The sequence below is a fragment of the Puma concolor genome, chromosome A1 (genome assembly GCF_028749965.1).
Source record: "Puma concolor isolate L17-30 chromosome A1, mPumCon1.1.hap2, whole genome shotgun sequence".
NCBI classification, from domain to species: Eukaryota; Metazoa; Chordata; class Mammalia; order Carnivora; family Felidae; genus Puma; species Puma concolor.
In genome coordinates, this window is record NC_141667.1 from 37,118,781 (window position 1) to 37,141,638 (window position 22,858).

Consider the following 22,858-nt stretch of genomic DNA (forward strand, 5'->3'; position numbering starts at 1 on the left):
TAACGAGGCTTATGCATTATAAACTTTTTCTTTCTGTGCCTTTTAATATTTCTAGCTGTATGGTATGTCTGCTTCTACTTGAAGCTACATCAAATCATTTTTAAATGGGAGAATTATGAACAAATTTATAGACAAGAAAACTCAATTTTGGCTTATACATAACTACAACTATTAATAATAATTTATGTGTATTGAGCACAGAAATGTAATAAGAACTCTTCAATATATTTGGCATGCATAAGCTCCTCCATTTACTTCAAAACTTTATGAAGTAAATATAATTATCATCCCCACATTACAGATGAAGAAACTAGGACACAAATAGATTAAGTTACTTATTCAAGGTTACACAGCTAGTGAGTGTGGTAGAAACAGATGAATCTAAGCAATTGGTTCCAGAGCTTGACCATGCTTAACCCTTTATTAATACCATTTCTCTTGTTTAGTTTAAGATTACTCGCATGCTTTCTTTCAGATTCTTTGATTAAAACATTTTTTTAAGTTTATTTATTTTTGAGAGACTGAGAGAGAGTGTGAGCAGGGGAGGGGCGGAAAGAGAGGGAGAGAGGGAATCCCAAGCAGGCTCCATGCTGTCATCACAGAGCCCAATATGGGGCTGGAACCCATGAACCATGAGATCATGACCTGAGCCAAAATCAAGAGTCAGATGCTTAACTGACTGAGCACTCCTCCTTTCAGGTTCTTAACACTTAACCCTAACAAATAAATTCTTCAATTTTGGTTGGAGTGGACTCTCGTCATTTCTGCTGTACTTTAGGAAATCAAATTTTGTGAATTAGGCAAGTCAAGACTTCATCATTACTGGGCATTAGGGAGAATAAGTATTCATCTCCATCACCTACACGCTTTCCAGTGCTAGAGTGTGCCATGAATCCTCTCACATTTTTAAAAAAAATTTTTTAATGTTTATTTATTTTTGAGACAGAGCATGAACGGGGGAGGGGCAGAGAGAGAGGGAGACACAGAATCGGAAACAGGCTCCAGGCTCTGAGCCATCAGCCCAGAGCCCGACGCGGGGCTCGAACTCACAGACTGTGAGATCATGACCTGAGCTGAAGTCAGATGCTTAACCAACTCAGCCACCCAGTCGCCCCCCCCCTTTTTTTTTTAATCCTCTCACATTTAATTAGTTTAGCACCTTCTAGTATGCCCTTTTATAATATTTCTTTATTAATTTTTTTGAAGTTTATTTATTTTGAGAGAGGGAAAGAGAGGGTGGGGGAGGGGCAGAAAGACAGAGAATCTCAAGCAGGCTCCACACTGACAGTGGGACTTGTACTTAGGAACTGTGAAATCATGACCTGCACTGAAATCAAGAGTCAGATGCTTAAGCGACTAAGCCACCCAGGCACCCCTGTTAATGTTTTCTTTATACTCTTTATTTCAGTCTTCTCCAGCATGCTAGATTTCTAGTAGGTGTATGCCTATTTGACATAGGTACTCCTCCAATTAGGTCAATTTTTTTTCAAAACGTCGTATTTCAACCATAAATTTTCGCCCACCTAATTTTATAATTTACTTTAGGATTTACGGCATTCTGCCTAGAATATTGGAAATCCAAGGCTTTGCTATGGTTGTCCTTTAAATTAGTCCCTCAAGAAAGGTTTTGGTAAGCTCTATATCATGAAAATAATAAAGGAGAAGGGGATTTCTATTTTACTAATCACCTGGACATATGATTTCTTCATTCAAGTCTTCATTCTTTTTTTTTAATGTTTATTATTTATTTCTGAGAGAGACAGAGCATGAGCAGAGAGGGACAGAGAGAGGGGGACACACAGAATCTGAATCAGGCTCCAGGCTCTGAGCTGTCGAGCACAGAGCTTGACGTGGGGCTCGAACCCACGAAACATGAGATCATGACCTAAGCTGAAGTTGGACACTCACCCAACTGAGCCACCCAGGTGTCCCAACAAATCTTCATTCTTGCATTAATGGGAAATAAGGAACAGTACAAGTAAGGAGACTGCTGTCCTAGATCCACTTCTGTCATTAACATTCTATTTGACCTTGAGCAGATATTTTTAATGTCTTCTTCTCTATTTATAATATATTTATAACATTGGTTGTTGTATGTAAAAGTACCTTTAAAAGACAAAGAAGCTTTGTAAAATATGACACTGTAAATAATCCATTCTTTATTCACGACTGAATAAAGACAATTTGCTGAGCACGGTTGTGAATGGATGTCACAAAACTACCAGATGCATAAAGAACTGACTAGTAATAATACCTGATTACATATACAAATATTAGGATATGTGGTAGAAGTTACAACTGTTACAGAAATTATAATAGGTTATTATGAAAAGAAGTTGGCAGAAATATACCCATAAACATATTGTTTACTTAGTAGATGAGACATAAAAGATCTTAATAAGAATATAGCTTAGTGGGGTACCTGAGTGCCTCAGTTGGTTGAGCATCCAAATCTTGATTTTGGCTCAGGTCATGACCCCAGGATTGTGAGATCCAGCCCTGCATTGGGCTCAGCGCTATGAATGGAGCCTGCATAAGAATCTGTCTGTCTCTATCTCTGCCCCTCCCTCTCCTGTGTATGCTCTTAAAAAAAAAAAAAAAAAAAAAAAAAAAAAAGAATATTGCTCAGCAAAAAGAAATCTAGAATTAAGATATTAAACAAGAGTTGGCTATGATAAAGGGTATAAGTTTTTTGGTTGTTTGTTTTGTTTTGTTTTTTTCCATTTGGAAGAAAGAGCAGATTCAAAGACACCTATTGACAATGCCAAATGGCCTGAATGGTTGGAACACAGCTGAAAGAAGAAAAGGCAATCTACCTATATTGTATTAGCTCTTTGACTCCTATCTCCTAATTCCATTTATTTTCATTCTTCTGTAAAATAATTTGTGTATTCTCCTTCTTGTTTCTCTCTCAACTTTTGTGGTCATTTAATTCCCACAGAATATTAAGCCACTATGACAATTGGTCTTTTCACACAATGCAGTACGATATAAACTAAAGGAGAGAGAAATACATTAGAATACTTTAGAACATGTTACTCTCATAAATTTTCACATGTAAACAGCATTCAGATCTATCCCGTATGAGGTTTCCATGTTTGTATGCTTCTTTGTATAAAAACCTATATGTGTTTGAATCTCTTTTTCATATTTCTCTAATGAGCTTTTTTTTTAACTTTCTAATGTTCCGATAAAATAACAAATTATAGATAAATAATAACATTCTTGCGTGAAATGGAAAGTTACCCTCAGAAGAATGTTTCCATAAATGTTGTCAATTAATACATAGTCTAATCTGATTTGCCTAATATTTAGTGTGTCAAACTACTGTTTTTTTTTTAATTTTTCCTTAAGAACTGATGACCGAGTTGAGAGCAAAATTGTGAAATTGCTAGATGGAATGTAGCCATCATCTGGGATGCCTGGGTGGGTAATTTGGTTAAGTGTCCAAATGTTGATTTCCACTCTGGTCATGATTTCAGGGCCATGGGATAGAGCCCTGCATCAAGCCAGGCATTGGGCTCCATACTGAGCTTGGACCCTGCTTAAGATTCTCTCTCTCCCTCTTTCTCTGCTCATCTATTGCTCACGTGCATGTGTGCACTCTTTCTCTCTCAAATTAAGAAAAAAAGAAGAAGAAGAGGGGTGCTTCGGTGGCTCAGTCGGTTGAGCATCAGCTTAGGTCATGATCTCACAGTTTGTGAATTCAAGCCCCATGTCGGGCTTTGTGCTGACAACATGGAGCCTGGAGCTTGGAGCCTGCTTTGGATTCTGTGTCTCCCTCTCTGCCCCTCCCCCACTTGAGCTATCTGTCTGTCTCTCTCAATAATAAATAAACATTAAAAAAAGAAGAAGAATGTAACCATCATTTAATGGAGCAATAATGCTTTAATTTTAGTTTGGGAGCAATGGGGAACTAGTAATGGGTACCACTTAAAATGGTATTTTTCCCAACCATCTTATAATTTTATTTAACTAAGTAAATTTTTAAAAATATCAATCAATAGCTGACATTAGAACAAATGCAATAGTTTTTAAAGAATTATCTAAAGGACTAAAACATAGTTGGTGGCAAATTGAAATGGTCTAACTGAATTATGTTTTCATTCTAATACAATTGAAATAAAAGATTTTTCTACTGAAAGTCCTTTCGTAACTTGCAGGCTCTTAGATTATTACATTGATCACAATAGCAAAGGCTAACAGATACTCTGTGTGTGTGTGTGTGTGTGTGTGTGTGTGTATATATATATATATATATATACTTTGGTGTTCATTATAAGTAGACATTTTAATTAATATTTATTCCTATCTTTAGAATATATTTAGAGAAAAATTTTGTTGAATTTAATATGCTCTAGAAAATGCTAATGGAATATAGAAAATATATTATGGCTCATTGTTATATATCTTTTTATGAATTACAAAAATATGATGTCAAGTTACACAGTTTCCTAATTTTTTATCATTATCAAGCTTATACATTATCAAGCTTAGAAGAAATATTTATACAATTAGAAGAAATGTTTACGGTCCACAGATGGACTCACTCATAACTCTATGCATGGAGCATGAGAGAGCATCTTGTACAACAGAGCCACGTGTTAATTAACCCTTGCTTACATGGAGCCCTGTTTCTGAGGCACCTGGCTGGTAATACCAGAAAAGTATTTAAATGTTGGTCACATTGGGCCCACTGCTATATCTTCAAAGCATAGAGAAGTCCAGCCAATGATTCTAGCACATATTTTTAAGATTTTATCTGACAAATTGCCTACGCTCGTTGGAATGTTGTAACGATATATGTAAAATAACTGAAATAAACTAAAGATTCATGAGCCAAATTCAATTTTTTTCATAGAATTACTCATTCCCAGAATATATTACATCTTTAAAAACAACAAAATACTTCTCGAAAATGATGGGGTATAGAATGGGACTGTGAAAATGTTCATGCTAAGATTTAGAAAATGTTCTTGCTATTCTTTTCTTACATCCCTCACTTATCACATGGCTTTCTTCATGTCACCTCTGATTCTGCATCACATTCTGGGATTGCATATTTAGGTCAGTGGTAGTGGGCGGAGAAAAGAAAAGATGAAATAGGATGCAAAAAAAAAAAAAAAAAGAAAGAAAGAAAATTGTAGAGAGCCCTCCACTCTGGGAAGTAACTATATATCTTGTCCTGAAAATTATATGAATATAGGTGACTTAATCTATATAATTCAGGTCTCTGCAAGTCTCTCTTTTCTTTAAAAGAGAGAGATATAACATCGGTCTTTTTAGAAAGAGGGGGCATTCATATGAATTACCTGATATCCATATATCTGTACATGAACTAATACGACAGAAATAATTCATCTGCTATTCTCTTGATTCGCAGGTTGAAAACAATGTTACCATTTTATTCCAGCCTCCATCAATTTAAAACAGTATTTCTCATGTGAAATCTAAGTGAGAAATTCAGAATAAGTGGGAAGATAGAATTTCTTTACCAGGTTCTTTTGGATTTATGGCAGTAGCAAAAGGAGAAACCTTAACCAACATACACATAAAAAAAACACAATGAGTTTTTCAAATATTTTCTTATATATTGCAAGTTCTTCTAGTGGTACCACTAATGTATAGTTGCTCTCTGTCAAGATGAATTGAAAGTTGATTATGACTGAAACTAAACTCTTTGTCCGTGAAGTAGAATGCTATGGTAGGGTTGGCATTAATTCAAAGGGAAATACAGATTTCATATTGCCTGCCTCTGACTTTATTTAAACCAGGTAACCACTCGCTGAGTTAGATTTTTCATCTGTAAAATGGGAATGAATATGTCTTCATGTCATTCAGAATAGATAATATGATACATGTACTTTGTACTACCTTCATGTAAGTTTTCCTAACATATGTATTTAGAGAAAATATTGGACTGCAAGATATTTGGTTTCTTTTCCCAATGTTAATAGGTGTCTCTTGTTAGATAACATAATTTAATGTATGGTGCTTCTTCTAACTATTCATTGTTTAAAACTTAAGAGGCAGTCCAAACAAGGAGGAAAAAAAACGTTTCGAATTTATGGATTGGTCTTATTACTGCTAGAGAAATTTAACATAGTCTGAGAAAATATATAGTTTAAGTAATATCCTTTATCTTTCTCTCTTAGAGAACTACAATTCATTTTAAAGTTTTTCTGAAATGCACATGTCATTTGAAAACAAAATACCAGATCAGAATTCATTTCCATATGTTCATTCCCATAAAAATATACATGTCTGAGAAGGAAGAACGCAGTATGTGAACTGTTTCACTTTTGCGACGAGGTCGTGTTTCTATCCAATAGAGAACAGTCACCAGGCTGGCTTTCCTAATAGGCAGAAACCAGGATGGCAAAGTAGAATCACAACACTCAGCAGGCTGCTGACCTACTTTATTATTATAACTCATAGGAGCTATGAATGCATTTTTTCCCAGTAAAGCTAAATAGTGATTTGTCAGCAAATTAGTTACCTTTGTTAGGACTTTTAAAAACTTCTGTTAAGGCAATACATTCTATTTTTAAAAAGTCAACAATATAATAATACAATTTCCAATTTATAGACTTTCAAATCAAAAACACTTTGCTAGACTTCAAGAGAGGAGAGATATATCTTTCATTCTTAGTTATATTATCTCGGTTATATTGTTTGAATCATTACTTAACTAGTTAATTGGGCTTTGTAAAACAAAAAGTTAACCTATTTTAATTTTGTCTTTATACATTTTCTAGATTATCAATAGATAATATCTCACATTTCAATGTTCCAATGTTCTACTTGTATATGGGGATTTGCATATAAGCAATGTAAATCCCGTTTTTATCCCCAAATCATTTGCTTGAAACAGGGGATACCAATAAACAATTCTTTGTACCCAAGCACCCCCAAAACACATTCATTTTGGTCATTACAGTCTGTGAGCTAGAAGTGACTAACCTGTCTCAGTCCCCAGTCTGTTGAAGATTCCGGATACAAATCCAGCTGATAGTAGTTGAAATAAATGTGTCTCTATTTTGTCTCTCCCCGTCTTTTTTTTATGCTCCTCATAGACTTTATCTAAATTCACACAAAGCTGCCACTACCACACCCTTGTGTGAATTAGAAAAAAGTAGTGCTTTCTGGGCGGCTAAATTAGGAAAACAAAAAAAGTGGTTTGTAAGAATGGCTACACTTTCAGGTGTATGTAGCTTGGCAAGGAAGAGGGCAGCATTTAGCTAGCACTTTCCCCTTGTTTAGGAGTGTTTGGGCAGTGCGTACATTTCAGAGGCCTCAATTCAAATGCATATTAAGGGCTTCTGCACATAATTTTCTATTCCCTTAGATTAGAAAATCAAAAATTTAAATCTCTACTCTATAGTTTTCTGCACCTAGAATGAAGTGGAGTGAATGAAAGCTTGTTTGAGTGTAAGCCCTATGAGGGCAGAAACATCCTCATTCTCTAGTGTATGTATGTTCAGTGCCAAAGAGAATGCCTGGCCCAAAGCAAGTACTCAATAAATTACCTACATGAAAGAATAAATAATACACACTCATTTCATAGTTGAACTACAGGAACGTTGTGTGATTTGCCTAAAATCTTAGAAGTTTTAATGTTAGAGGAGATTCCGGAATGTGTGTCTCTAAATTCAATTCCGCCAGATTTTTCCTTTCCTATTCTGTTGTCTAAATGAATCAGGATAAGCTGTGTTATGTTGTGGACTGCAAACTAAAAGGATGCCTCTGGAGAGAGAGGGGAGAAAAAAAAAAGAACTGGAGGGTTGCAAACCAGCTTTTCAATGCTTAGACCTATGAGTGAAATATGATACTAGCACTCAGAGCCTACTGACCATAACCAGCAGAGGACCCCATCAGAGGAAGAGAGTTAGAGAATGTGGAGTGTGTGACCATTTGGTTATTAGTAATACACTAATAATTTGAGATACATTGTCTCAAATAAAAATGAAATTCTGTAGTAATCTAGATTTTCCAATCAAATCTCTTATTTTCTCCAAATAGTGGAGAAATAGTCTACACTATTATAATAATAGTCTATTATTAAATAGACACTTTGAGTCACTTTATATATCTTATTTTCTGATATTCTTAGTATGGTTATATAAGTTATATAAACTTCACAAATTTTGGGTATTTTTATATTGTCCATGAGCTGCCAAGTGATTACTTATCTTTGAAGAAATAATTTGATGTACAAATTATTAAAGCAAAAACTATCCAAGGAAGAATATATAAATGCATAACATAATAACTTCTTTACATATAATTTTCACATACACTAGATAATTACCTTTTTAGTATATACCACTAATATTTACTTAGCAACATATGCAAGGTTGGCATAGGAATTGTGGGGCATGCAGATACTGATTAAGACATACTGTCTGGGGGCGCCTGGGTGGCGCAGTCGGTTAAGCGTCCGACTTCAGCCAGGTCACGATCTCGCGGTCCGTGAGTTCGAGCCCCGCGTCAGGCTCTGGGCTGATGGCTCAGAGCCTGGAGCCTGTTTCCGATTCTGTGTCTCCCTCTCTCTCTGCCCCTCCCCCGTTCATGCTCTGTCTGTCTCTGTCCCAAAAATAAATAAATGTTGAAAAAAAAATTAAAAAAAAAAAGACATACTGTCTGCCCTCTAGAATAGCATCCCTCAAGATGAGGAATGCACATGTTCCTTCAAATCACAACAAAATGAAACATCATAATAAACATTATAATAAACCATCATATAATATATACATAATAAAACAGAATAAATAAATGAAAAATATAATAAACAATATAATAAATGAGTTGGCTTAAATTATTTTGATTATGATATTACTCAAACAAATATAACAAGAAAACTAGATATGTTTCTTACCCTTATAATTCTTGTAAGGTTAAAAAACATAAATTTACAAATCAAATACTAACAAAATAATAAATCAATAAGCATATCTAAAATAAATTCACTGTGATGGATAATGTTTTGCTGAAACCCAACAGTTGCATACAATGTAAATTTAGTGCTATTATGGCACTAGTTTTGCAGATTAGTTTCACACACTACAATATAATTGTGTGCTATGTAAGGAGTGACTTAGTTTTCAAGTCCATCTCTCCATTTTGACTATGGTGAAAATTCGGTACAACATTTAATATGATGTCATTTACCCTTCATTTGATATAAATGGATCATTAATCATTAAGCCCATAAGCCAGAATTATTTTATATGGCGCAACATACTTCAACTGGAAAAGCAAAGCCATTCTGTCGGTTGCCTTTTAGTTTAGTTTTGCAAAACTAAAAGGCACCTGACAGAATGGGAGAAGATATTTGTAAATGACATATCAGATAAAAGGTTAGTATCCAAAATATACAAAGAACTTATCAAACTCAACACCCAAAAAACAAATAATCCAGTGAAGAAATGGGTAAAAGACATGAACAGACACTTCTCCAAGGAAGACATCCAGATGGCCAACCGACACATGAAAAAATGCTCAACATCACTCATCGTCAGGGAAATACAGATGAAAACTACAATGAGATACCACCTTACATCTGTCAGAATGGCTAACATTAACAACTCAGGCAACAACAGATGTTGGTGAGGATGTGGAGAAAGAGGATCTCTTTTGCATTGTTGGTGGCAATGCAAGCTGGTGCAGCCACTCAGGAAAACAGTATGGAGGTTCCTCAAAAAACTAAAAATAGAACTACGCTACGACCCAGCAATTGCACTACTAGGCATTTATCCATGGGATACAGGTGTGCTGTTTCGAAGGGACACATGCACTCCCATGTTTATAGCAGCACTATCAACAATAGCCAAAGTATGGAAAGAGCACAAATGGCCATCTACTGATGACTGGATAAAGAAGATGTGGTATATATATACAATGGAGTATTACTCGGCAATCAAAAGGAATGAAATCTTGCCATTTGCAACTACGTGGATGGAACTGGAGGGTATTATGCTGTGAAATTAGTCAGAGAAAGACAAAAATCATATGACTTCACTTATATGAGGACTTTAAGGGACAAAACAGATGAACATAAGGGAAGGGAAACAAAAAGAATATAAAAACAGGGAGAGGGACAAAATAGAAGAGACTCATAAATATGGAGAACAAACTGAGGGCTGCTGGAAGGGTTGTGGGGGTGGGGGATGGGCTAAAAGGGTAAGGGCCACTAAGGAATCTACTCCTGAAATCATTGTTGCACTATATGCTAACTAATTTGGATGTAAATTTTAAAAAATAAAAAATAAGGTTAAAAAAAAAGCAAAACCAGATTCCATATTTAGGGCATTCAGATGATTGTAGATTCATAAAAGGTTTACCTTGTAACCTTTCACACTACCACCAATACATATGCATGCATTCACAAATCACTGGGAGAAAACCCATGGACTCCCTGAGAATAAACCTGCAGACTTCAGTTAGAGAAACACAGCTACAGGAACATATTATTTAGCTGCAAATCCTTCTTTATTCTGTAAAGTCACTCCCTAAATTATGTCAAAATTAATATGTAAATTCAAAATGCATCATAGTTTTTATTTTCTTAGGTTTTTAAAATGAATATTTCATGATTTTATAATATAAACCAAAAACTATTATCTCTAATCAGTTTAATAATGAGCTATTATAATTGTAGTGTGATATACCTAAAAACATAATCACAAAATATGAGAATGACAAGATTTTCAAAATTAATTTTATTACATATTAATTATCTGACCAATCCAAGATATTCATTTAGGCAGAATTCTATAACTCAAATATTTCTTGAATGAAATATTCTATATGAAAGGATATATTAAAAATAAATGCAGAGCAAGATAAATCCCTGGTTAAGTTGGATTTTTCAAGTCGATATCTCCCACCTCATGAATTCAAGTAGCCCTCTGTGGTTGGTGTTTGAGCTTTTAAAAAATAGCTTTTAAAGAATTCTTTCAGTGAGGAATTTTTAAAGACTGCAAAGGAGTTAGCTGACAGGAACTGGAACTACATCTACAGACTTAACTGCAGATTAGAAACAGTTAACATAAGAATATAAATATAAAGAATAAATTACCAGTTATCGATACAGTATAGTTATTGCATTATTCTGAATTTCTCATTATAGGACATATATGGGTAACTAGCTGGTGATATACAGATAAGGATAAAGATATAAATACAAATGTGTTTAAGAAAGATTGAAAATACATATAAAGAGACAAGTATATACATATACATGAAAATATGGTTAAGGAGGATTTAAAATAATATTTAAGAATATAAATCATTTAGGAATGCAATATATGAAAAAGAAGGAGGGTGTAAAGAATCTGTCCAACACTCTAACCTTTACCATAAATTATTTAGTATCAATGTCAACTGTCACAGTATAATTGTCATAGTATAATTGCCAGGAATGACTAATAATCATGTCTGCATCTATCCTGGCTTCTCACTTTTTGCCTTCCCAATCTGATTTTGCTTGTCCTACATCTACATCTCATATCCGTCTTATTTAGTGTCAGAGCTCAAAAGCTGACTTTCGAGTGACTTTCTACTGCAACTGGGGTGACTACAGGTTTCATTTCTTGCCATTACTTTCCTTAACTATCTTTTTACAATCTATGCGACAAGATACTCTAATGTGTTTTAGAACAGAAATTACAGAGTCTGATAGACAGGCATTCTAATCTTGGTTCCATTGATCTACTAACCTTTAGCTTTAGCTAAAGTTTAGCTAAACTTTAGCTACTAACCTCTAAAAATGTCAGGTTTCTGGACTGTCAAATGGGAGATAACAGTGCTCAACTCATTCTGTTGCTACGAGGACGAAATACGAGTTTATCTATTTTCTTAAATTTTTTTAATGTTTATTTATTTTTGAGAGAGAAACAGACAGAGTGTGAGTGGGGAGGGCCAGAGAAAGAGGGAGACACAGAATCAGAAGCAGGCTCTAGGAGCTGAGCTGTCACCACAGAGACCGACATGGAACTCGAACCCATGGACTGCGAGATCATGACCTGAGCCGAAGTCAGACACTTAACTGACTGAGCCACCCAGGCGCCCCATTACAAGTGTATTTCAAAGCACAGGAGTTTGTATACAGTAAGCAAGATATATACATGTCAGGTGCTTTTATCTTATGTTGGATTTTTACTTCTTTATGACTCCCTTATTGTATAAATACACTTTGTTTTGTTGTGATGGAAGACTTTCCAGAATTTGATAGTTTTAGGATAGAAAAAATGATATCTTCAATGTCAAGTGACACCATGGGGATTCCCCATAGATACGAAAATTGTCTTTTTAATGGTCGTCACCTTCATATCACTAATAGTCACAAAATATACCTGGTCTCTAGGGTTGAACATAGACTTAACTGTTTCCTACCCTTGACATTAAAATTAAACATGAAAATATTGTCAAATAAATGTGAAAGAAAGAGCTGATTTCATAAGTAAATTTGCCCCACAAAAAAGACTCAAGAAAAAAACCTGTAAACTCTGTAAAGGTATTTTGTATGACATTAAGATATAATAATAAAAGTTTGACTATGTTAAATACAAAGACACAAACTCACGAAGAGCACATGCAGACACATTTAAAAATGATCAAGATACTAAAACTTTTCTTCATTAAATTTGCTTAGCACTGGATATATTAAGTAGCATATTGCTCTATATTACAATTTCACAAGTATATGCCCTTTATGGACACCCCCAAATAACCCTTTTACTATTTTAATGAAGACCATTGTGATTTTTCCTGAAAGATACCTAAGAGAAATTTAAACAATAATTACTTGCTAACTTAAATATTAGTTGCTGCCAGTGAAGAATCATCCTTTGGTAGTAGCAGTAGTGTTTTTATACTATACACTCTGTTAGTAGCCAGAATATAAGAGCTGTTGCTTTTTTTCTCCCCAGCCCCCAATATCTTAATAATGTCTTCATAAGTTTTCCTTCAGTGATAAGTAACAATCAGACAGACCTATAACTAAGAAGGTTTCCTAGTTTTGAAAAGTGACTGGATCAAAAGCTTGCTTTAGGGGCGCCTGGGTGGCACAGTCGGTTAAGCGTCCGACTTCAGCCAGGTCACGATCTCGCGGTCTGGGAGTTCGAGCCCCGCGTCAGGCTCTGGGCTGATGGCTCAGAGCCTGGAGCCTGTTTCCGATTCTGTGTCTCCCTCTCTCTCTGCCCCTCCCCCGTTCATGCTCTGTCTCTCTCTGCCCCAAAAATAAAAAAAAAAACGTTGAAAAAATAAATTAAAAAAAAAAAAAGCTTGCTTTAATGTTTAGGTGCAGAAACAAAAATAGAACAAGTATTTCTCCAACGAACTTTCAATAATGAGGCTAGATTACAATAAACTACTCTATCAGGCACTGTTCTAGGCACTAAGTACAGAACAAAACAGACAAATTCTTTGACCTGATGGAATTGACATTCTGTGTAGAGACACAGACAAATATAAATCACAGACTGTGTGTGTGTGAGAGAGAGAGAGTGTTACTAAATATTTTTAAGATAAAATATAAACCAGTTGGTTTATATTATATTATATATATATATATATATATATATATATATATATATATATATATATATATTATCTATATAGTAGACAGAGTGGTCACACAGTGGCTTCTGTGAGGCAGTGACATTTAAGTAGGTACAAACGAAGTGAAGGAGAGATCCAGGTGATTTCAAACAAAGGAGATAAAAGAATACAGAAGGCAGGGAGAGGGAGGGTAGGAAGGAGGGAGGAAAATAGTTAGTCACCAAGAGAGAAAGAAAAGAAGACCAGACTTCTCAACATGTGATGGAAACCACTCTTTTCTTCAAATACGAACCCCGAGCTATTGTTGTTAGAAGGAAAAAAAAAAATGTATGTTCTTAAGATGTCTATGCCATTTCTATAATAATAAGCCCAGAAATTAATATGGAACACTTCAAGTAAAAACGGGGGTATTTGATTTATGCCAAAGTTAAAGTTTTGTGAAAGTCTCATAAAATTTATCTTCCATAAAATGTCACAGGTGAGAGAAGTCTAGTCCAAAGTATAGGTAGCTTAAACAATATTTTATTATATTAATGTAATTAAAATGCTATATATGAAGAAAATATGAGAACTTACATCAAAGGAGACCAAATCTTTGTGAATATATAAATTAAAAATATTCACTAGTGTTTCAATTCCTTTGTAAGTATTGTATACTGTAGATCAAAATGCATGTTTTTTTTATTTATTTATTTTTTTTTAATTAAAAAAAAAATTTTTTTTTTCAACGTTTATTTATTTTTGGGACAGAGAGAGACAGAGCATGAACGGGGGAGGGGCAGAGAGAGAGGGAGACACAGAATTGGAAACAGGCTCCAGGCTCTGAGCCATCAGCCCAGAGCCCGACGTGGGGCTCGAACTCACAGACCGCGAGATCGTGACCTGGCCGAAGTCTGACGCTTAACCGACTGCGCCACCCAGGCGCCCCAAAATGCATGTTTTTTTAAAAGAACACATGTCCTTAGCCTTAAATGTGACTGTGAATATACCTGTGTAAATCAAATTTTTATTTACCAGATTTTTAAATATTTAAATATCTTTCAGTGTAAAGTGTACACCTGAAACTAATGTAACATGTCTATACTCAAATAAAGAAATTAAAAATTAAAAATAAATAAAGGCTTTACTTTCAACATGAAGCTTTCCCTGTCTTCCCTAGCAAAAAGTACTATCTGAGATATCACGCACATCATACAGATCTCATTGCACCTATACTGATGAACACATCTCTGTATGTTTTAACAACACCTAGAATTGCATGTCTCAAGCACAGTAAATGCCAAAATCAAGTTGAAAGAAAGGAGTTATTCCAAGCAGTAGGTAGTTTTAGAAGAACATTGCACCACGATTATATATATGTGAGAGTGTACGTGTACCTTTGAAATAAAATGTCTTCCATATACGCAGACTAAGATACCTAAAAATAGATCCTGTAACATATACATCCCCAGAACCGTTTCGTGTGACATTTAGTTGTAGAAAAAGCAATAGAACATTTTATTTTACATCCATGAAAGCCAAATTAAGTTTTCTCCAAACATTTACAGAGAAGAAATTAGACCATTCTGACATAAATACTTAGAACTTTTTGGCAAAACACTGAATACGCAGAGTATAAAATAATACGAATTACTTACAACCATTTCATTCAGAGACACCCAGCAGTCCGGTGGGAAGTCCTGCAATAGTGGGACTAAGAACTGAAGACAGCCATCCCAGTGGCACAGGAGCAACATCATGCCGATGAGGTTAAAAATTCTCACCACCGCGCTGGCAAGGTCATATGTCATGTGGAAAATCTGTTGACCAAAATATAAAATCAATCCTTATAATTCTTATCACCAATTTTCTTTAAAGTGAAGAATACTATCAATGTTGGTAGACACTGACATTATATAGTGTAAGTATTGATTTAATAAAAATATGTAAAGAACTTTACAAAGAGAAACAGAGGTTACATTTCTTTACCTTTACCTTGAGGCCTGGCACTCTGCTTTCTGAGAATTGCGACCAGATGTGGGTTCTCCACAAAGTACAGGGATAACATAAACACATTAAATGCATGGATCATGTTTTATAAAGCATTTGTTGGGCTGATTTTCATTTACTGTCCTTCTGCACATTTTGGCAATGCTGTTTTAAAGAAGTTAACAAATTTGACCCTCTTCCCTGAATCTCATCCCTATTAAATTAAAGGATTTGTTAACGGGCCAAAAAAATAATACCAAACAAAACCACAATGACTGAAAACCAGTGTCAAAAATAGATTAATTTCAAAATATAAAATAATATTGATTTAACTGCAGTTAACTTTATAGCTATATGAATGTAGGTACTCCTTTTATTGAATATGAGTAGTGGCCTCTGAGATAAAAGCTTGTCTGAATTTGGATAAAATACAATTGGGTCTCACTTTTAAAAAATTAAAATTGTTACTTCCCTTTCCTGTGAATCTTTCTTATTTATATTTTCATGAAATCCAATATGACAGGTAAGATTATTTCAGAAAGTACAAAAATTATGACAAATCAATGATCTCTATCATAATTTTAGAATTGTGAACTTACATATAGCTCGATATCTATAACTTTTCATCCATCCAGTTATTACAAGAAATAAAACTAGAACCTTAATCCTTCCTTTAGCAGCTCATATATTATATCACTCTCTACTGCTAATATTTCTGCTTATATTTTACCTACTCTAGAATAACAAAACCCACTTGGGAGCAGACCTACATTCTAGAATAAACTTTTTTTCCTAATTGTTAAAAAGCTACTGAGTCAATAAAATTAATAAATATGCATAAAAACACAAAGAAACAACACCTTGAGGTATTCAGATTCACATTGTTATAATTCAACAAAAGAATCATCTATTTTTGAAGTAATGAGGACACCATGGATTGAAAAATTATCTGAGAAACGGAAAAAAAACCCCACAAATTTTCTGTTTTGATTTAGAAACTATATCTTGTAAGTTAATGCCTATAATTCTTTAAAAAAAATTTTTTTTAAGTTTATTCATTTTTGAGAGAGAGAGAGAGAGACAGAGCATGAGCAGGGGAGGGGCAGAGAGAGGGAGACACAGAATTTGAAGCAGGCTCCAGGCTCTGAGCTGTCCGCACAGAGACCGACGCGGGGCTTGAACTCACTAACCGAGAGATCATGACATGAGCCGAAGTCAGACACTCAACCGACTGAGCCACCCAGACTATGTCTATGTCCCTAATGTCTATAATTCTTAAGAGATACATACTGATATATGTAGAGGTAACATGACAGGACAGCTGGGATTTTGCTTTTATAAAATCACCAAATCAGTCTTTAATTAAATGTTTTTCACTTTGATACATTTTGTATTGGCCATTAATTCGTTCTTTAAACAATCTTCCTTTTTGACATAGTAATTATAGTGAGAATTCTCACTTTCTTTGTGGGAATATACACAGTTCTGAATTCCTTTTAAAAGTTAGATAGGGGTTCTAGATTTTAAAGGCAACAGATCACATATTTTTATATTCAGACAGCTATCCACAGAACAATGAATTTTAAAGAATTAAGAATTTTATTTTCCTCTAAGTTACTTTTTAGTTTGGTTTTGTATTTGGCAAACCCATAGAAAAGTCCTTTCAATGTTATTCCCTCTGATCTTCCTTGGTCACTAAATTTAAAAACAAAAAACTTACCAAAAATTTCATCAATAATTTCTCATTAGAAGTAATACAATAAAGCATAATAAAAAAGCTTTCTGTTATTAAAGTAGTAAATTAAACCCAACATGGATTTAAACATTTTCTATTTAGTACTAGAACCCTATAAATATTTATCTAAGTATTTCCTGACAAAATGGTTCAATATGGGTTTTGGGTAAGTGTTGCATTGCCGTGAAACAGGGTTAAGTTGCAGAATATAAGCTTCTGGATCAAACAAGGAACTAATCACCTTTCAACCTAATTACCTGAATTAAACAATATCTGAAACTCTCTGCCAAAGTCTATAAATTATAAGCATGTGGGCAAACATGTAATTATGAGACCTTAGAGTGAAGTCTGGGATGTTATAGAGGACTAGGTCCCATTCTTTATACATCTGGCTTTTATGGCTTTACCACTTTCTTTGTGAGGAATTAGATTCTTTTTTGTGGGATTTTATGAGATTATTTATTGTAATTAATAGCACATGCTGTAATTCAACAATTCCTTTAAGGAAATGCTATTATTTCTGAAATGTTTCCAGAGAAATATAATTACCATTTTCATAAAGGAAGTTAATGGTGACATAAGGTCTTTCATTACATATTAGAAATACATTGTTTTGTTTTGTTTTGTTTTGTTTTGCTTCCATGTGATTCCTGGACTCCTATTATAACAAGATAAGCCCTGGAATTACTATTTCCAACCTCATAGTATTAGTAGACATAAATCTACTAATGCTAGATTTATATACTAACCCTGCTGTATAGACAATGTTCAATACACTGAAATGAATTTCCTCCTTTTTGGTCTTTAACATTCTGTGTTCAAAAGTAATTTGACTTTTTGGAGCTATCCCCAAATCTTACTTTGGAAGAGGCAAAGTAAGTTGCCTGTTTTGACACTGGTCAATACCCAGAGGCTAATTTCAAATAGGGAAATCCACGTATCTCCATCTTGATTTATCTACCTAACAAAAGAACATCATAATGTATGTAGTATTACTTTTGATGTACACCTGAATGTGTAGAGTGCTTAGGCCCAAACTAATTGTCTCTTGAGCTCTTATTAACTAATACACTCTGGCAGGCATAATCATCTCATTGACTGGTTGCTGAGACTATGAAAGGCTCTGTTAAAACCTTGTTCACAGAAGATATGGAATAAGAAAACTATTCCTTTATGGGAGCACATACATCTACAGATAGACACCTTAACCAAAGAAGGAAAAATCTAATCTAATTCATGCATAGCCACAACGTCTTATTGTTTAAGGGCAGCTTGTAGGATAAATGTAAGTGTGACTTTACTCAAATTCCTGATCAAAGAGCTGATACCACTGATTAATTAATATTCTCAGGGTTTTTTTTTTTTTTTCCATCTACAGGGTAGACATCCTTAAGTGATATATTCCCATCTAAATCAATTGTCTTAATGCTACTGCATGCAAACCCAACTTCACAGAAAAATGGCACCATATATGACACTCAATGAACTGTCGAATGAATGAGAATGCTGCAGGGATTTAACAATAATAGCAGAAACAACTTTAGATGATCTTCACAGTGGAAAGCTTTTGCTTTTGTGTTTTAAACCAGGGAATTTAAGAAAAGAAAACTCTATTATTTCCTACCTTCCAAGTAATCTAACTTGACTTGAAACCTGATTTGAGTGCTCACAATGTACGTAGCAGAAAGACAGGTTGCTCTGACCTACTCTCAATATGCTGCCAAGTGGTACTTATAAGAGTCAACAACAACAAAAAAGAATTAAGGTAAGTTTCTAAAGCAGCTCTTTATTTTTATTTTCACAAAACCTAGGCTACAAAATACGTCAGTGGAAGGCTCTGTGCTTTGCATTTGTCCAGCTCAGAACATCGTGTTGTTCATATGACTTCAATGAAAGGAAAGATCTGGTAACAAATTCTCACTGGATTCTTTTTATAATATTGTAGTTCTAGAATTCTGCCCAGTTGGAGTTTAATGACTCCAGACAGGATAGGTAATTAACTCTCCAAAACTAAAGAATGCTCTGAGTTAGATAATTTGATTCAGAATCCCCAATTGTGCCCTAATATTTGCAAAAGTGTTTACCATGATTTTTGTTATTCCATCTTGTTTTTGAAAGGTTAAATCCCAAACTGTGTTATATGGCAGATACCCATAAATTAGCTGAGTTCTTTCAAAACATGTCCACATACTTTCTTAATGTTTGTTTATTTTTGACAGAGAGACACACAGAGCACAAGCAGGGGAGGGGCAAAAAGAGAGGGAAACACAGAATCCAAAGCAGGCTCCAGGCTCTGAGGTGTCAGCACAGAGCCCAACATGGGGCTGGAGCTCATGAACCGTGAGAACATGACCTGGGCTGAAGTCTGATGCTTAACTAGCTAAGCCACCCAAGACGCCCCTGTCCACAACTTTCTTGATATACTGGATTCAGGGGATTTCCAGTCTAACAGCCAGATAATGATCAGTGGGCCTTAACTATCTTTAAGCACTTGATGTATTATGTTTTACCTAACCACACAAATTATCAAAATTGATTTAAGACTTTTCATAAAAACAAATAATCCAGTGAAGAAATGGGCAGAAAAAGTGAATAGACACTTCTCTAAAGAAGACATCCGGACGGCCAACAGGCACATGAAAAGATGTTCAACATCACTCCTCGTCAGGGAAATACAAATCAAAATCACCCTCAGATATCACCTCATGCCAGTCAGAGTGGCCAAAATGAACAGATCAGGAGACTATAGATGCTGGAGAGGATGTGGAGAAATGGGAACCCTCTTGCACTGCTGGTGGGAATGCAAAGTGGTGCAGCCGCTCTGGAAAACAGTGTGGAGGTTCCTCAAAAAATTAAAAATAGACCTACCCTATAACCCAGCAGTAGCACTGGTAGGACTTTACCCAAGGGATACAGGAGTGCTGATGCATAGGAGCACTTGTACCCCAATGTTTATAGCAGCACTTTCAACAATAGCCAAATTGTGGAAAGAGCCTAAATGTCCATCAACTGATGAATGGATAAAGAAATTGTGGTTTATATACACAATGGAGTACTACGTGGCAATGAGAAAGAATGAAATATGGCCCTTTGTAGCGACATGGATGGAACTGGAGAGTGTGATGCTAAGTGAAATAAGCCATACAGAGAAAGACAGATACCATATGTTTTCACTCTTATGTGGATCCTGAGAAACTTAACAGAATCCCATTGGGGGAGGGGAAGGAAAAAAAAAGAGGTTAGAGTGGGAGAGAGCCAAAGCATAAGAGACTCTTAAAAACTGAGAACAAACTGAGGGTTGATGGGGAGTGGGAGGGAGGGGAGAGTAGGTGATGGGTATTGAGGAGGGCACCTTTTGGGATGAGCACTGGGTGTTATATGGAAACCAATTTGACAATAAATTTCATATATTAAAAAAAAGACTTTTCATAGCATGCGTTGATCTGTCCCTAGTCTTGGCTTCATGAACAGTGATCATTTAAAGTCTAGATTTCTTCTACGTTCTCAGTACTGATTCAAGACTTCAAATATAACTTTATAATTTTTATCAAAGTAACAGAATCAAAAAAGTCAGAAATGGTTCTTTTGACAAAGGCTATTCTTATTCTTAAAGTACAAAACAAGGCTGGATACTTTTGTTTCTCTTTTTGTTTCTTTTTAATTCTGCACCTGCATGAATCGAATTATCATTTATATGGAGTGTCTATATGCCATGTTGACACAGAAAATAAGAAAACAAGTATTTACCAACTCAGTCTGTTTCACAGCAAACATGTTATTTAGGATTCAATATGTAGTAGCTCTAGTCAATATTTTAAGAGCCCTATTGCACCTTCAATAATTCTTAGCTTGAAAATGATCCAGGTTACCTTACCATGCTTTAGGTACAAAATGCAGAAGGTTTTACTTGATCTCTGAGAGAAGAGCACTGTTCACAGTAATCTCTTTGAACACTGACCAGTGACTGCTCTCCCTATTCTATGTAGGATCTCACTCAGAAAGGCTGGTCCACAACCTTCAGAAGAGTCAACCACCTGGGCCTCTCATGTCAGCCTCTGTAAACAAAGTGCAGTTATTCAGTCCACAAACTCACTCACCAATTGTCAAATTCTCATGCTGTTGAGTGCTTTCTTTCTGGATTTTTCTTTCTACTGTCCCTTCCAAAACTCGTTCTTCATCATTGATTAACTCTCATATACCCTCAGCCTTTTCATAACACTCTTCCTCTTCTCCTATGCGTTTCCTGAGACACAGGGACCCCCCTCACCCTCTCCAAAGCCTCAGCTTTCCTGGTAGCTCTCGCAAACAGAGTTGGTTCAATTCTTTCCTATTTCATAAGCCTTAGGTTCTTTTGGCAGTGGCCTCATTTTCCCAGCTCGCCTTTTGCTGCTGTCAGACAATTATTTGTCCAGCTGTAGTTAAAAAAAAAAAAAAAAAAGTCTTCTCCTCAGCGCTCATTCCATTTGGCTATTCCACTCATAACGTTCCCTCATTTCTGCATATAACAACCTCTCAATCTCCAGCCTCAGCACATCTCCATTTATTAGAGAACTCTGTATTTTTCCACTGCGTTTTCTCTGCAAAATGTCAACTGCTGATTAATTAAAACAGCTACTTTCTATACCTGAGCTGCTGAAGATTACTGGAGAGGAAACTAGATTGTGGCTATTAAAAAATTTTTTTGTAATGCCCACCTCATTTGAGACCTTGGTCTATGGTCTATTCATTTCCTCATTCTTTTTTTTTATTTTATTTTTTTATTTTTTTAAATTTTTTTTTCAACGTTTTTATTTATTTATGGGACAGACAGAGACAGAGCATGAACGGGGGAGGGGCAGAGAGAGAGGGAGACACAGAATCGGAAACAGGCTCCAGGCTCCGAGCCATCCGCCCAGAGCCCTACACGGGGCTCGAACTCCCGGACCACGAGATCGTGACCTGGCTGAAGTCGGACGCTTAACCGACTGCGCCACCCAGGCGCCCCATCATTTCCTCATTCTTAACACCACTGATCCTATATTTATTCCTCTCTTCTATCTCCCCCAAAGCTCATGACTATCCTACTCAGTTTCAGATTAAAATTTTACCTTTTCCAGAGGAAACACATTCTTATATTTTAATCCCCTCAACTCTGACCCCTCATACCTTCAAACAAACAAACAAACAGACAAACAAACAGACAAACAAACAATCTGTAACTTTTCTTACCGGCCATGGCCTAATATTAAAAGACGGTGTGTTTTTTATTTAAGATGAATCGCTACCAACCTTTTCTAAACTTTTTCCTCCTTCAGAAACCTAAATAATTAGTTCACAGGTCCTCAATTTATGGGGAAAACCAACTCTCTCCGCAACCGTTGTGGACAGACCCTTTTGTAAAGTACGGAAAAAACGAATTGATATAAAAATGAAATTAATAAAACCCAAGACATATGTAATACAGCCTAAAGTTCTTAAATGTGGTGGCAATTACCTGACGGCTTTTTCTTCAGAACTGTTAACTTCTACATGAGCTTTATCTCAAATATTTAGAAATAATAAAATTTCTCATTTCCTCAAAACCATTTCAAATTGAAGAAGAATTTTCATTTC

At 35.3% G+C, this 22,858-nt stretch overlaps 1 protein-coding gene across 1 annotated transcript in view; it reads right to left on the reverse strand.

Annotated features, from left to right (window-relative positions):
- The window catches only part of HCN1 (hyperpolarization activated cyclic nucleotide gated potassium channel 1), a 393,972-nt gene that overhangs the window by 157,619 nt on the left and 213,495 nt on the right, over nucleotides 1-22,858 (reverse strand). Inside the window, exon 3 of the mRNA XM_086678519.1 lies at nucleotides 15,201-15,362. Within this exon, the coding sequence (XP_086534645.1) occupies nucleotides 15,201-15,362 (162 nt within the window). The remainder of the gene's footprint in view (nucleotides 1-15,200; nucleotides 15,363-22,858) is intronic.